We start from the raw sequence: 17,316 nt of genomic DNA, 5'->3' as shown, positions 1-17,316 counted from the left end.
GCCAGCCACGTTGACAGGCTGCGTGCCTGTCGGGCGGGAAAGCTGCTGGGGAACGGATGCCAGGAAATTCTGACGTTGCGGGGCTGGGGGTGAGGTCGGGTTTTGGGGTCGGACATCGGTTGAGGGGGGGGGATGCTGGAGACATCGGGGGAGTGGAGACGCCGGGCGAGAGCCGGAGACATGTCGGCGGGGGGTGGGGTCGGCCAATCGCGGGGATCCGATCGCAGCAAGTATGTTTGTTGGGCCTGGAGGAAACACTCCTGCTTCTCCTGGCCCACAAGCAGTGCAATAAAGGCACTCACCTCATGATCCGGCCCCTCTCCTTTTACCTGGCGAGAATCACGAATCCCAGAAATCCTGGCCCCCATGAGTTAAAAATAAAAAGCTGTTAAAATGGAAGCCCGCAGCCTCCTTAAATATTTCAGTGACTGACCCGCCACCATTAAAATCAGAAGTGGGTGGGTAGGAGGCAAGTTGGGGTCAGATTTGACATTTTTACAATTTTTACCTGCCCCCAACCCACCCATCCATGGGGGTTAAAATGTGCCCCCGCTAACTCTGTTTCTCTCTCCACGGATGCTGCCTGACCCGCTGAGTGTTTATAGCATTTTCTGTTTTTATTTCAAACTGCTTCTAAGTCTCGTCTGTTCAGAAGTACCAGCTTTTGCTGCTTGCTTATCTTCGCTGCGGGTCCATCATAAAGTAATTTGTTAAAAAAATAGTATAATTTAAAGTAAAATCACCATTACCCATTCTGGGGATCAATCCTGAGGTCGTGAAAGGCAATATGGAAATGTTACTTCTTTCATACTTAAATATCATTTGCCTTTTTTTCCCCCTGTAAAATAAATGTTGTAGATCGCCATAAAGAAACACCTTTGACTAACAATTTACTTTTGCCCATATCACATACCTACCAAGCTTAGAAAACTAGAAAAACCAGGCCAACAGCTTAAGAAAAGCTGTCAAACAGAGAAAGAAAGACAGACTTGCATTTATATAGCGCCTTTCATGACCTCAGGACGTCCCAAAACATTTTACAGCCAATTAAGTACTTTTGAAGTGTAGCCACTGTTGTAATGTAGGAAACAAGGCACTCAATTTGCTCACAGCAAGGTCCCACAAACAGTAATTAGATAATGACCAGATAATCTGTTTTAGTGATGTTGGTTGAGGGATTGGTCAGGACACTGGGGAGAACTCCTCGGCTCTTCTTCAAAATAGTGCCATGGGATCTTTTATGTTCACCTGAGAGGGCAGATGGGGCCTTGGTTTGCCACCTTATCCGAAGGATGGCATGTTACGCAGGCTCTGTATCTTAAGATGCAGGCATCGTTTGTATTGGAGGAAATAATCATCAGTACATGAAAACCTATAGGAGAAATCCAAATATTGAAGGCAGAAAATTGGTTGTCCACCTGGAGGAGTGTGGCCATATGATCCCCTAGGCAATTTTGCATTTTTATGCATTTTGGTGAAATTTAAGCACCTTTATACTTCACAATTAATACATTTTTAATCTTAAAACAAAAAGGTAAAACAAACTGACATTTGGATTATCAACAGAACAACCAGAGCATTCTATCGCTCCCTATTTCCTCTGAGTTGATGTTAAGATTCTTTCTCCCTACACCCCCTCCCCACTCCAATGCTGCTTCCAGTTTCTCCTCGCTGCTATCATGAGAGTTGCTGCTTCTAGCATACCCAGACCATGCAATTCTTACCCTAGTGCTAGCAGCGACACCGAACGTAGACAGCAACCCAGTCTGATCCATTAACAATTGGACTCTGGTAGAAACAGCACTGGGGGAGAGGGGCCTGGTTTGTGCTGATTTTTGTCAGCAAACACCGACTGTGTCTGGACCCCAAAATGCCGATGTCAGCATGAAATACTGATGGTTGGCATGTATGTTCAGGAAGAATATGATGTGCTTGTTTTTCTTAAAATGACATATCATGCGAACTGGGTATTGCAGCAGGGTTGCAAAGTGTCTTTTCACCTCTCTTAGTTTAGATCCAGCCCATCTCAGAGGATTAAAAACTCTTTTTTCCTTTCTTGCTGGCTTATGCAAAATGGACTTGGTCTTCTCAACCCAGATCCTGGGTGGCTACAGACTCATAGCACAAAACAGCTTGTAATTAAGTATTACACTTGCAGTCTCAATTAGGCTTTCAAGGACATGTGGGGAATGGAAATCATAGAATCATACAACACAGAGGTAATTTGGCCCATCGTGCTTGTGCCGGCTCTTTGAAAGAGCTATCCAATTAGTCCCACTCCCCTGCTCTTTCCCCATAGTCCTGCAAATTTATCCATTTCAAGTAAATATCCAATTGACTTTTGAAAGTTACTATTGAATCTGCTTCTACCACCCTTTCAGGCAGTGCATTCCAGGAAATTTCATGCTAGTGCAGGCCAGAGGCTGGGATCAGGGCCCGTATTCGGGGTAGATTTGTGGCTGACTGTTGCATTTGACTTGTGACCTGAGTTTTGACTGATCTCTGACGACCGCTTGATGCTGATATCTGGAGCAAAAAGGAAAAAAAAAAGTCATATCTATCTAACTTGTAGATGAGTTTTCTTTCTTCATTCCATGTAACTCGGCACTAATTTCTTTGTTTTAAATATCTACAGGCTGCTGCTTGCACACAATTTTACAAAGGCAAAGAGTGAGTATGGCAAATTATATTTGTATGGTGATAGGATACTTAGCAGAGCTGTAACAATGTCACTTTATTCTTGCATTGTACAAAATAGGTTTCCAAACAGCTCTGCAAACCTTTAGAGTATTTGGGGATTATCAGATTTCTGTCCTCGTGCAGGACGTACTGTTCATCACAAGTCCAGTGTCTTCTTTACTTTTTTCATTTACTGGCCATTAAACTGCAGTGATTAGCACTGTTTGCCGTTGGGTAGCTGAAACTGGGGTAGAAATGGGTCTCGGGCAGTCGTGCCAAACGGACGGTATTGGATCAGCTGCCTGTTATACGCCCGCCCGATATTTGGTTCCACTGACTTCAATATCGGGCGGGAGCTATAACAGGCGGCCCATGCGGGCCTGCCAGTTTGGCACGACTGTCTGAGACCAATTTCTATCCCACTGCCTTTTGGAAGATTCCCAGGAGCATGTCAGTATCTGAAAAGGGGACAATGGATGTGTGTCAATATTTGCAGGGGTCTGTGGGTATGTGTCAGTATTGGCAGAGAGTCCTTGCACAGAAAAGTTTGAAAACCCCTCACTGCTGGATATATCAATCACCAAAATGTTGTTTCTCCTGTCACAACAGAGTGCTACTGAGACCAGGATGGTTTGACATGCAAATCGAGTACTATGTTACTGTTCTTTTTTGCTGTCTGTGGATTTGTCCTAAAATGGGTTTGGATTGCTCTTTCCTTTTTTATAAGCAGGTTTGAACATGTTTTGGTTGTTGAAACATAAGAGCAGAGCACTAAGCTTCTGCCTTCAGTGCGGTCACCCTAGATACCAGCATCATCACCAAGCTGTTTTGGCATTGCGGAGGGAGGACATAAACGCCTGGGAGAGGCGAGCGCCATTGGCCCCAAGACATGTCAAAGAGTTGACCAGTGCAGGCTGCAAGGTCCTGGTACAACCATCAAACAGACGAGCCATCCATGAAAAGGTGATTCTGAATGTTTCATTGAGACCGCATGCTGGACCCTGCATGGGTCCATTTCCGTTTTATCTGTTTCTGCAAACATTCGGGAGTTTTTAAGTCTGCACTTAGAGTTTATGGTGGCGCAATAGTGATTTTATTTCTATAAATGGGATTTTCTAAGGTTTTGTGGCAAACATTCACATGGGTACGACTCATTTATAAAGAAAAAACGGTTTCAGAAACCATAATTTTGTTAAGCATTTTATATTTTGATGACCATGCTAGTCTCTTTAAGAGGAACTAACCCTCCACTAAGGACAAGTTTCTAAACTTATTCTCCAGATTGCTTCACTGTTCTGGCAGCAATGAGATGACTGTTCCTGTCTCTAGTTTCCGTTTAGTTTTGATAAGCCCTTTTGTTCTTTAGTGCTGCTGTTTGTCTGGAGGCAGAAAACTTTAATTGAAATTTCACGAGCTGGAATATTTTTCCTCTGAGAGTTCCAATTGAAAATTCCCAACATTGTGTTGCCGGAATGATTTTTAGTAGTGGATGTTCATATAATTATTTATTTTCCTAAACGTGTATTGGGGTGTACTATGGAACTAAATTGTAAATATAAATTATGAAGAAGCTTTTGCCACAGGAAATCTTCCCCCTATGTCTTTGTGATAAATGCATTTTATTGCAAAGTCTAAGCAAGTTCAGTCTGTAAAGCATGTGGCCATAAGCCAAGTTTTGACTGTTTCCTTCAGTTGCCAGTCAATCTCCCCTGCTTACAACTCAATTAACAGTGGTAAAACCATATTCTTACATGTTTGGTTTGTTTTCTCTTCCATTCCTCTTCAATTTTCTCTCCTCTTCTTCTAAAGGTCCTCACGTTTTTAAATGGAGGTAACACCTCCAGTAAAATAGCAGAGGGATGTATACAAATGTATGATGACTGTGAGTGGGAGTATGCCACCGTCAGATGGCAGAGATAACTACAGGGGCTTGTTCATCTCAAACATATTGGTTTGCTGAGGGACAATGCTTTTGAAATCATTTTGTTCATCTTTTATAACATCTCCAATTTTAGGATTATAGGCAAGCAGGGGCTATAATCCAGGAAGACATCTCCAAGGCTTCTATAATTATTGGAGTGAAAAGCCCTCCAGTGGAGAAGCTGATACCTAAGAAGACTTATGCCTTCTTTTCGCACACTATTAAAGCCCAAGAGGCGAACATGCCTCTTCTGGATTCTATTATTGAAAAGGTACAGTAGAAGGATTTTTTTTTTCGTTAACGGTATTTTGAGATATCTTCCTCTGACTTTGAGGGTGCCCTTGGTGTGGTGACTTTTACAAACATATTCAGAGCAAACAAAAGTGGGAAAGAAAGACACCCTGTAACTGCTAAAGGCCACTAGTTTGAACATTTTCCTAATATTTGTTATTATTGACAATAGTGGGTACAAACAGACATTTTAGTATGCACTGAATATATTGTCTTCCAGGTTTATGGAAATTCTCATTATGAAATGCCCTTATAAACTGGATTGATACTCCCAACTCCTTGTCTTTGTTGATATTGCACAGTTGCCTTGCAAAAACCTAATTATTTGAACAACAGTTTTTGGCACTGCTGATTTACATTATTGAAGTCCCAGACTCTGAAATCTTGAAAACTGAGATTATCAAACCCGTCAAGTACTGACAGAAATTCAATGCGTCTTGAAGCTCTGTCTGTAATTCCCAAATAATGTGCCTAAACCTCAACCTTTGAGGAGCCTCCCCTTCCACTGAAAACACCACTATGTCTATGCCCTTTCCAGTGTTTAATCACTGTGCCCTCTATATGTGAGACTGTCCGATTGGAGGCCAGTTTTGTGCTGTTTGTGCAAGCCCAATGGATATTGAATTGAATCAAAACTGCCCACACTCCTTTCACCGAAAAAATTAATAGTGGAGACGGGGAGGGGGGGAAGGGGGGAAAGGGGGAGGAGGTGGGTGGGTGGGTGGTGTGGAAACAAGTTTGGGCCCAACTATCTGGTCTGAGCTGAGCTTGAATGTACGTCTCAGTGATGGGAGATGGGAGTGCAAATTTCAGATGCTCTGACTGCCCATTAAGAGAAACATCGGCAGAGCACAGCAGCACGGAGCTTCTGGGCTCGGTCCAAAATATAGGAGTCCATGTGGTTCCCTTCTGGTACAAATAAAAGATGGTAAAGACTGGAATATATTAATATTTATCATGGAGTTTAAAAACAGTGCAAGGTATACCAAAAGCTCTTTTGGAAATGCGATCAAAGCTTTCTTAAAGGGGATTTAATTAAATAAACAAAAACTCTGAACTGGGCAGGTACTTGCAACAACAACTTGCATTGATATAGCGCCTTTAATGTAGTAAAACATCCCAAGGTGCTTCACAGGAGCGTTATCAAACAAAATTTGACACCGAGCTACATAAGGAGATATTAGGACAGGTAGCTTGGTCAAAGAGGTAGGTTTAAAGGAGCATCTTAAAGGAGGAGAGAGAGGTGGAAAGGTTTAGGGAGGGAATTCCAGAGATTAGGGCTAGGCAGCTGAAGTACTTAAGAACAAAACAGTTGAATAAAATCATTTAAAAAGAAACATCCCACCCCACCGCCAAAATAAACAAAAGAGATCAGTTAACAGGGTAATATAAATATACTTTACTCTGTATAACTGATGTGTATTTTAGATATTGCAGGAGATATGTGTGTGTTAAGTAACTTCCTCTGTGCAATATCCTTGAAGTAAAAGTGGAAGATGCTGGAAATGCAGCAAGGCTAGTCAGCTCCTGAAGGAGAAATATTGGGTTCCTCTTAAGAACATAAGAACTAGGAGCAGGAGTAGGCCATCTGGCCCCTCGAGCCAGCTCCGCCATTCAACAAGATCATGGCTGATCTTCTACCTCAATGCTATTTTCCTACACCATCCCCATATCTCTTTGATGCCTTTAATATCTAGAAATCTATCGAACTCTGTTTTGAATGTACTTAATGACTGAGCCTCCACAGCCCTCTGGGGTAGAGAATTCCAAAGATTCACCACCACGTTGATCAACCTAACGTGCATTTCCAGTATTTTCTGGTTTTATTTTAATGTTGTCAAGGGGTTTCCCTGTTTTTGAGCAATTGCAATAGTGCAGCAATGCGATGTAGAGCTGAGGTTCACATCCTTTTGTCTGTTTTATTTGATCTCCTCATTCTGTGGATAAACCTTGGATAATTAAGTAGAGTGGAAATTCTATTTTACTCAGACCTTGAGTGCAATTTGATACTTCTACGGCCCAGACTATGTTTAATTACTGCACCATTAGCAGTAGGATACAGGTAACTATACTCCCAAAGAACTATGCATTTATATTGCTTTTTGTTGCACTTTAATTTCCAGGAAATTCGCCTCATTGATTATGAAAAAATGGTCGATAGCAAAGGAACAAGAGTTGTGGCATTTGGGCAGTGGGCTGGGGTAGCAGGTACATTTCTTTTCAATTGTAACCTTCTCCACTTGAAACAAAAACATCATGAGCTGATCAGTATTTCCTAATAGTTTCTTCCTGCTGTTTGTGTGATAGGAATGATCAACATTTTACATGGTTTGGGACTACGCTTCCTTGCCCTAGGCCATCACACTCCTTTCATGGTAAGAATCTCCCGTTTTTCCATCCTTCCTGTAGTGCTGTGCTCCTGGGTCTGTTGGCTTGTTTAATAGTCAATTGCTACCAAATACGCAGAAATACAAATTGCAGTCCTTTCACAGAGATGATTACTGAACTAACGACAGCAGCTTTATTAATTGGGCATAGGGTTACCAACTCTGGTTGAAGTTATTCCTGGAGGTTTGATCACATGACGCTTGCCCGCAGTTTTCAAATGTTATTGCATTTACCTTCTAAAGGTTGAGATGCCTATAGTTGACTATCTTTGCTCACAGTTCATGTCAGCAGAAGGTCTGAGAACCAGGAGGCCACTTATGAACAGGTGAAGAAAGTACACAGACTCAAACCACAGGTGTGAACTGCAAATGTGGTGAAGTGCGAACTCCACTCTTCTCCCAGGTTGCTAGCAGCAGTGTCTGGGAGATTAATCTTCCATTTTGGGAGACTCCTGACAATCTGGGAAGGTTGGCAACCCTATATCCAGATACCCATAACTCAATTAAATGTAAATATGTTGTGTAAATGAAAGTTGCACGTTTTCCAACTTCTTGGGGTGGGGGGGGGGGGGAAGGGAAGAGGGGGTAATGGAGTAGAGAAGACCATAGACTGTTCATTTAAAAGAAGAATAAGCTTACTTAATGTAGAGGATAATGAGCCCATGGACTTTTCTTAGTAACTTCACTTACCAGTTGCAGAACTTGCAGGCTGCACTTTTGAACACAGTTGAATGGGAATTTCCTGGTGACCAGCTGATCCCGCTGGACCGTACTTCCGACAAAATTACGGCAGTGGGGTGGGGCCAGCTACCAGGAAATTCTGGGCTGTTTCTTAAGATGGCAGGCAGGGAATGGCTGGGAACCGAAGACAGCCACCTGTCATATGAAGCCTCGAGCTCCCGGGTTGGGGGGGGGGGGGAGGCACGGGGAGGGGGTGTAGGCTCCAGATATGATGGTGAGGATGGGGGAGGGCTTCAGCGTTTGCACCAGCAGCTCTCGGATGAGACGTATACAGGCATGCGAGCCACGAGCCCCGGATGCTTCTCTGGAGTTGCTAACGACAGTGCGCAGGAGATCAAACTTTCCTTCTGGGAGACTTCCGGACAATCCAAGAGACACCTGGATAATCCCTCATTGGGCATGGATCCACAGTGAGATTGTGGACAAATATTGGGAGGACTGAAAGCAAATTTGACTTGAATAATCCTCTTTTTTTGTCAATAATCTCCTACCTTCTTTTCCTTCTGCTCTGCTCCTCTTCTCTCTTGGAGGTATTATTTTCCTTGCTAGAGGGTGGGTATGCCAGCCGCACTCTCTTGCTACCTCGCCCAAAGGCTGTTATTCACGTGACCCTAGGTAAAGATTTCAATATCCTGTAGGTCCGTGGAGCATTACATCTGAGCCCATGTCCTGTCTTCTCCTGACATTCATGTACATAAGTTCCAACAGGGGTCATTGAGTTGTTATCGGGAGCCCAATCCTCCCTTCCTAACCCTGGCACACTGAGGTTAATTGTAACACATCCTGGCTGAGGTCAGCTCATTCAACACAGTCTGGGGATGGAGTCTGGGACTTTCCTGGTCTGAATGGGTGAGCTACTCACTGCCTTAACCGACTGACACATCAGGAAGCCATTCATCATTAGTTAACAACAAATTCTCATATACAGTCTAACATTTCTTTTAAGTGAGATTATCCTTGGACAATTATTAGCACCCCATCCATTCCCAGTCTGTTATTTTTCAGTTAGTCCCATTTTTTTGTTTAGCTTTACTTTTAAATACTTGGATTTTTGATGGTCCGATTCTGGCACAGAATTACTTAGAATTACATCGAATTTACAGCACAGAAACAGGCCGTTCGGCCCAATTGGTCCATGCTGGTGTGTATGCTCCACATGAGCCTCCTCCCACCCTACTTTATCTAATCCTATCAGCATATCCTTCCAGAAATTTTCAATCTAGTCACCAAAAGGCCAAAAAAAAATCTAATAACATGGATTCATTCATAAACATTTGTGAAGTAAAATATCCTTTCAGGACGCTGTGGAGGATTGGAAACATTGGGAATTTCCTCGGAGCTTTTCCTGCTCTGCCGCCGTACCTTTTTGTGGAATTGCGGCGGAATCCCTGTTTTATTGGTGGCGGGGGTGGGGAGGGTGGAGGCTCCGAGGAAATTCCCCGGCAATGGTATTTTGAGAAGCTCCGCCTGTGATCTCGCTGAATCTAGTCACTGAGCAACCAGCCCCGAGTTGGATCCACCTGGTGAGCTGATGTATTAATGGGCATTGGGGCATTCAGTCAGAGTTGAGCGCCGTTTTCTATTTTCAGCACATTGGCATGACCCACAATTACAGGAACAGTGCCCAGGCGGTGCAAGCTGTGCGAGACTGCGGTTACGAGATCTCCTTGGGTTTAATGCCGAAGTCCATTGGACCGGTTACGTTTGTGTTCACGGGCACTGGTAATGTCTCCAAGGTAGGTTGTGTGCTTTTTATTAATTTCATAGGGAATGTTTGTAATATTTTGATGAACTCTGTTAATATTTTAGAGATCAGACACTTTCACAGAAATCCCCAATTCCTCCTGGTTTCCTACAAGAACTCCAGCCTGAGAATGACTGCGTATGATGTCATGGTGTGAATGCTCAATGGGCTTGTGTCAACTTTCTCTCCATTATTTCAATGGGGATGCCAACTGATTACTTTTAAACCATTTGCAAGAAAATGCTTTAATGTCTTTCAGATATTGTTTGTTTATGGTGGGAGTTAACAAATTCAGAGAAGGGAAGGAAATGCACATTAATGAATAGCTAAATGGTGATATTGGGATGTGGGGTGTCCTTCAAAACCGAAATGTATTTCTTTGCATAGCAGAACTGAGTGATTTCTTTCTGCCTGTATTTTGAGGATTTATAGCATCATTATCAAGCTGTTTCACCTGGTCCAGAACAGTGAAACCAGAGGATATTCTGCGGGAACAATATTTCAGTGAGCGAGTGGTCATTCTATTGAACAGGCTCCCTAGGGAGACAGTGGAAGCAGTTAGTATTGATTCATTCAAATGCAAATTAGATAGGTTTCTTCCGGAAAATAACATATTGGGATACCGTATGTGAGTAATTTGAGACATGACGGGGCTAAATTGGGCCAGGTAGCGCCCGTTGTGTTGGCGCTACACAGACTTCTAAGGACCCAAAATGGCGTCTGGGATGCGCGCACACACTTCCGGCATGACGTGCGCAAGACGTCATATTGGTAAAGTCATTTGCGCACGCACAATTAACGAACGCTGGTAGCATGTAAAGGAAGGAGATTATGTGGTAGATCAGTGTACAATGCTGATTTAAAGGGACAGATGTGATTTTGGAACTCCACGCTCCAGCCAACGCACTGTCTTAACCTCGCACAGCTGAATAGGTCTTAAACAGCCTGGAGTACCCCCCATCAGTGCTATTTAAAGGGATCATGCAGGAGTGACAGGTTAGTTGCTGGATTATTACTTCTGGCTGCCCTTCCGTTTACACCTGTTTTTGGAGGTCTCCTATACTTGAATACTAGGACTAGGGGACATAGCCTAAAAATTAAAGCCAGGACTTTCAGGAGTGAAGTTAGGAAACACTTCTACACACAAAGGGCGGTAGAAGTTTGGAACTCTCTTCCGCAAGCGACAGTTGATGCAAGTTCAATTGTTAATTTTAAATCTGAGATTGATAGATTTTTGTTAACCAAAGGCATTAAGGGATATGGGGCTAAAGTGGGTATATACAGTTAGGTCACAAATCAGCCATGATCTCATTGAATGGCGGAACAGGCTCGAGGGGCTAAATGGCCTACTCCTGATCCTATGTTCCTGTAATAAAATTTCAATACTCCACAGGGAATGGCTAGTTGACAGACAATAGCAAGGGCACTGGCAGAGTGGCAGGGGTAGGACAGGAATGCTGTCACCCTGAGAGAGGACAGCAGGTTCATGTTCCATGTAGCCACTGCCACTTACTGCCTTCTGTGATGCGCCACCTTCTCCTGCAAGAAAGCAGGAAGTGTGCCAGTGAGTGTCCTGCAAAATGTTTGGGTGATGTGGTTGTCATGGTTGAATAGCTGCCAGTGTGTGTGACCTGTGAGTTGCAGGTGTGCGGCTTGCAACAGTGGTAATGTGTGAGGGTGAGATGTAGCATCTGATTGGGAGAGTTGAGTACTGATTGAAAGAGTTTGTTGATAGGTGGGTGATGGGGGTGTGGTGCTGAGCAACCTTTATTCAATGTTTTGAAGGAACTCAACAGTTTGTAAACATAAGGACGGGACTTGTATCTGTGTTTTATGTGCGTGATTTCTGATCTCCGTTCAGACTCCGTATCTTATATTTTGAAAATATAAGAGTCCCATATACTTTAAGCAGCCAAGTTGTTGCTCATTAAAAGTTCCCATCATCACCGTGCTTCACTATATTGCAGCACAGATTCACTTTACCATTGACTTCCACCACTTGCTGCAGCCACTGTGCACCTGGGCATCTTCCCTTTAAGTGGTGCTAGCCACTCACGATATCTGTGCCCCTTGCTGGTGAGCAGCCACTCAAAAGCGCAGGTAGTGCTGGCTGCACGCAGCAATCATGTAAAACAGCAGGCAGCATGAATGTCACGTGCTGCCTGCATTTCAATGACTGGGTGTGGGTTAATCGTGCACCACGATCCTCGTGCCCGTTTTCGAGGATTAACCAATTTAACCCCCTACATGTGGGAAGTGTAGCATGCTTGGGAGGAACAAGTGACTTTCACCCTATGGTTCCCAAAGCTGTCCACCACTGGGGTTTTCCTCGTGTCATGTCTTGTAGATTAATTGATAGAGATTGATTGCCATGACTAGTCAACAACTCCATCATCATTGTATCATGCGACTACCAGGATGGTAGAAGGCAAACTTCTTGGACCTTGGTCTTTTTTTGTCTATCAACTTCTATACTCCTATGTGAAGCTGCAGGCGTCCTCCAAATCTTTGCCAACAGGTCCAGATTCAGTCAGGCAACTGTTCTGATGTTGAAAGCCTCATCCATCTCATTATTTCAGAGCTTTGAATAAGCAACTAATTTTGACCGTTGGGTTCCTGTACAAGCACCTTGTTTTCTGCACTGGGTGCACAACAACTGTTGCTAAAGAAACACATCTGTCATTGTCAATCTATGAATGGGAATCTTTTGCCCCTATCAAGAAATGTTCATTGTCAAGTAGTTCTTTTTTTTAATAGGCACGAGTTTGCTCTCACTTCCCCAATTTTATTTTGGAATAATCATTTCTAGCTAATCGAGCACTTTTTATACTTCTGGAACTCTGAGTCCAGTATAGAGAGTGAAAGTCCACACCATAAAGGAACACTCAAGTTGAAAATCTCCCTATTACATACTGCGTACAATTACTATCATCTTTATTTTGGAGGGGTTTGTGGGGGGGGCGGCAAGAGGAGTGAGAGGGAGGACATGGGTGGCTGTTTTCTAAATGTATTATTTTCAATTTAAAAAGTGCTATGCATTTCTATGAAGGAGCAAAAGATTTGGATTCCTATAAGGTGTTAATTATGTTTATTAAGTTAACTGCATGAAAACTTATTAGAAAGTGCTGCTTTTCTACAAGTTTTAACTCACTGTACACAACTTCAAAGATGCTTCTTGAAAGTAATTCCAGTTTTACGAAGCATCTTGCTTTTCTTCTAGTTTTTCTTTTAAACCTTGGTGGCTGCCTGTTTAATGTTTTACTACATTAAAGGCGCTGTATAAATGCAAGTTGTTATTGTTTTGGTGTAAATCTAAGAACTTGTTGTGCACAGTGACAACGGAAAATGGTCTGAATATATTTCTGAGGGGAGAAGAAATGAAACACACTTTGCGACGATAACTACTGTTGCTTTTCCAGGGAGCGCAAGAAGTATTTAATGAACTTCCATGTGAATTTGTTGAGCCACATGAGCTGCAGGGTGTTTTCCAGTCTGGAGGTACTTAATAGTTATGGCTGTTTCATTCCAATGTTTTTATATTAGTCTGATATGAAGAATGTCTTGCTTTGGTGCACAGTCTTGTTCACTGGCCATTCTCCGGTGCTCAGAGCACACCCCTATTTTAAAAAAAACCCTGTCACAAGATGCTTGGTGGAATTTTGATAGAATCTATTTGTTGGCAAATTTTATGGATCCATAAATTCTCGCCGTTGTTTGACATTAGTAGCTACGGTAGAGTGTTGCGAGTCGGCAGCCTTGAGTTCACAGACCAGCAGTGAGCAGTACATATATTTACATATGTGTGCAGTGCTCCGCTAAGTGATGTCCGGATGCTTGTGCAATGTTAAAGTTACTGAAGAGCCAATAACCCAGCTGACACTTTACTTGCATGGAAAGATCCCAAGCAGTCGGTAGGAACCTAGTAAACGTTAAAATTTGGCTTTGTAAAAGTTTGCAGTCATACTCGGATGCACAGCAACAGGATGATGCTCAGATGGTATGAGGCTGTTTCAGGGGAGTGGTTGAACACCTCACTCAGAAAACCCTGCTGGACTGGTTTTGCTTCAGTTGGCCTGCAGCCATTTGCATAAAACCAAAACTGCATTACACAGCAGCAGATAATGAGCAGTGTAACTATCCTATAAATGGTGATTCTCTCCTGTAATACAATTAAAAAAAATATTGCCCATTTATTGAAAGCATTTACCTGTTCTAGACTTGTTAAAAAAAACTTTAATCTTTTGTTTACTGGTTTATTGGACAAATGATAATAGACTATATTTGAGCTTGCATTACCAACCTTGGTAATGCAAGGTGTAGAGGTAGTTTTGTTGCACATAGAACTGGTCTAATGACCATTTCCCCCTCATCATAACTAGCTGGTGCAAAGATAAGGCTGGGGGAAGGGCACAATACAATTAGGCACTAACGGGCATCACCACATAGTGCAGGATGTGCACTTGTGCCCACAGTTCCTCTTCAGATCAAGTTTCTGCTGGTTGGAAAGTGGCATCAGCAGATGATGTAAAATAGAATGGCTGCCCTCTCTTCCCCCACCCTGGTCATGAAATGATTAGTGCTATGGGGGATGGTGGGGGGGGGGCAATAATAATCAAAAAAGGCAAGGGAGGAGGGGGAATATAAATGGTGTTCAGATTTGACTGTTCCTCATTACAAATAACAATAATTAAAGTATTGTGAGCTCTTCTTTAGTTTGGAACTAATTGCCTGTCATTAATTGTACAGATCAAAGTAAGGTTTACTGCACCGTTCTCAGCCGTCATCACCATGTTGTTAGAAAGAGCGATGGGAAATATGACCCTGTGGAGTATCAACATCACCCTGACTTGTACACCTCGCGTTTCAGTACTGATGTAAGAAACCATGATGCACTTGTTTTGTGTAAAATAATGAACTCCATAGAACATGATGTAAAAATTCATCCTGTTAACTAGAGTAAAGTTTTATTTAAAGGGCTATTGTTTCAGCTCATTGTCCTCACAAGTCCATTTTTGTAGTCAGTCACTACCGTGTCTAAGCTAAGTCCATTTTGAAGATCGGCAGTGAGAAAAACCTCTCCTACATGTTGTTAGTCCACTTGGAGATGATACTGTTCAACAGTGTTGTGTTAGCCCTGTAATTACTTGGGGATTCTGCCAGATCCCTGCTGTAATTCCGGTGGATCCCACCGGAAAACGGCAAGGACTTAGTTGTGCCGGGTCTCTGCTATTTCTGGAATTCTCCGGCGGCCTGGTAAGAGACGGAACTTCTGGCCGCCCTTTACGAAGCAAATGACATCAGGATACAACCCTGGGGGTCGGAACCAGGCCAGGGGCTCCTTAAACTGGAAGTTCCAACTTTCCGGCTCTCTCGGGACCCGCGTAAGACTGGTGGTTGGTATGCAGAGTGAAATCAGGTGTGCCAGCCTCCAGATGGGCAGAAATGGGACCCACCAAAGTGGGTCCATGCCAGAAATGTGACCTTGAGGTGGCTGGATTTTTCTAACTGAATGGGGCAGGACATGTGCCCGCGCCAATGGGGTGCCCTCCCACTGACCACACAAACTCCAGCAGGATCAGTGCTAGTTGGCACCAGCGGACACAATTCCCATCATAACCACTGGAATCACGGCCTGCACATTCTCCGAGTGTTTTCATTGGGCACTGATATCACTAATGCCCAATGAAGGCTATGTGATGACCAGCTGTTCTGCTGATACCGTTGGGTGTTTTCTATCACCTCTGGGTGAGGATCTGGTCAACAGGGCAGTTTATTTCCCACCAAAGTTCAATTGAGCTGCAGTATGTTGAGTGAGGAGCTGAAACTGTACTTTGCAAGATGTTCAACCCATCTGGCATGGTGTTCTACTCACGTCACTTTTTTTAACATCAAGTGTAGTTAAATCCACATTTCTCACCTAGCTAGAGAAAGATGGTAAATTGATTTTTTTCTGATGCAGCTCTATGACTGATATTTTTGCACTTAGAGTTTAACATACGATAAATAACGGACAGGAATAGACTTAATGGTCTGTCCAGCCTCTCCCACACAATTGTGATGTCTTGTGCATCACAATATATACACTCGCAACCCCCCACCCAGTGTCATGTGATCTCCTGGGAGAGGCCAAAAACCAGACACAAACCCCGGCCAATTGGGGAAAGAAAATCTGGAGAATTCTCAGGCGATCGAAACTAGCCCAGGAGACCACTCTGGCCCTGATTAACGTTACAAGATACCTACCTCTTGTACAAGGTGATCTCCACCCCAGCCAGAAACAGGTCTAGCTCTCGCATGAAGGAATTCGGCGAATCAGCGTTCACCGCACGAGCCGGCAGCCTGTTCTACGGACCCACTATTCTCTGGGAAAAGAAGTACCTCCTAATGTCTAACCTAGTTTTGCCTTTGTGACCCCGACCCTCCCTGAACTATTTAGTTGAATTGTCTACACAAACACAATCTAATCCCTTCATCATCTTATAAATCTCGATCAAATCACCCCTAAGTTTACACTTTTCTAAAAGTGCAGAGATCCAGCTCTTTGAGTCCATCTTTGTAACTAAGATGCTTTAAACTGGGAATATTTTAAGCTCTTGAAGAAGCTAAAATGTCCACACTATTTTTCAGATTGCACCATATACCACTTGTTTGGTCAATGGTATTTACTGGGATCCGGATACTCCTCGATTACTTACCCGATTGGACGCCCAGAATTTATTGGCATCAGCTAAAAGTTTTGACCCAGCTAATGGTTGCCCGAAATTACCACACAGGTACGTTGATTATAAATCGATAATATAACAAGTGTGTCCACAGTGAGTTGTATCAGGGCACTTTCCATTGAAAAATGTGTACACAAAAAAATTCCCATTTTCTTGGTACAGTGTTAAAGTGGTCTCGTATTACAGCTTCTGATCATATTACATTATACAATGTAGTTTATACATTTACGGGTAAATTCTCTGATCCTGCATTCCAAGTGGGGAGCCACATTTCAAGGGAGCAGGGGTCTTGGGAATCGTCCCACCGCAATGTTGTCGCCCTATCTCCGATTCATGCATCCTTCAAGTGTAGCACCCTGTTGATCTGCGAATTTACAGGGAACAGGGATTTAACTTCAAGGCTCCATGGTACATACCTAGGCAACTCACAGAGACAAAAGATTGGGCACCCCTGGTATACTTATAGTGAATGGAAGCATTTAAATGACTGAGATTAGCATACAGATGTTTAATAATTCAGACAATTTTAACAGAGGCATTAATCCATTTCTTTTAAACAGATTAATGTCTACATTTAAATAGTAGGTAAAGGACCAAGAAGTCCTAAGCTGATTAGGCAAACAGTAATTTATAGGCTGCAGTGATTGTGTTCATTAACACTGCCACAGGATGAAAGTTCAGTACTATCGGCTTCCTCACAACTACCACCAGAGTGCGAGACGGTCACTTAAGATAATGCATTGAGTGCTGCAGCTTCTACAACAGAAATGTTTCACAAATTCTGCTTTTCCCTGGGGGTGGTGATTGCCACAGGTGCAGGTCACAGGACAT

The 17,316-nt window shown here is 43.2% G+C and overlaps 1 protein-coding gene across 2 annotated transcripts in view; it reads left to right on the top strand.

Annotated features, from left to right (window-relative positions):
* aass (aminoadipate-semialdehyde synthase) overlaps positions 1-17,316 on the top strand; it is an 82,602-nt gene that overhangs the window by 19,948 nt on the left and 45,338 nt on the right. For both annotated transcript variants that reach the window (XM_067999800.1, XM_067999799.1), the window contains 9 exons: positions 2,636-2,670; positions 3,410-3,642; positions 4,695-4,871; positions 7,015-7,099; positions 7,199-7,266; positions 9,609-9,755; positions 13,183-13,261; positions 14,510-14,637; positions 16,391-16,536. In XM_067999800.1, coding sequence (XP_067855901.1) covers positions 3,418-3,642; positions 4,695-4,871; positions 7,015-7,099; positions 7,199-7,266; positions 9,609-9,755; positions 13,183-13,261; positions 14,510-14,637; positions 16,391-16,536 — 1,055 coding nt within the window. In that variant the 5' untranslated portion in view covers positions 2,636-2,670; positions 3,410-3,417. The remainder of the gene's footprint in view (positions 1-2,635; positions 2,671-3,409; positions 3,643-4,694; positions 4,872-7,014; positions 7,100-7,198; positions 7,267-9,608; positions 9,756-13,182; positions 13,262-14,509; positions 14,638-16,390; positions 16,537-17,316) is intronic.

This window comes from Heptranchias perlo, chromosome 18 (assembly GCF_035084215.1).
Source record: "Heptranchias perlo isolate sHepPer1 chromosome 18, sHepPer1.hap1, whole genome shotgun sequence".
NCBI lineage: Eukaryota > Metazoa > Chordata > Chondrichthyes > Hexanchiformes > Hexanchidae > Heptranchias > Heptranchias perlo.
Note: the sequence above shows the minus strand (reverse complement) of the source record. Positions and strands in the feature narration are given on the sequence as shown.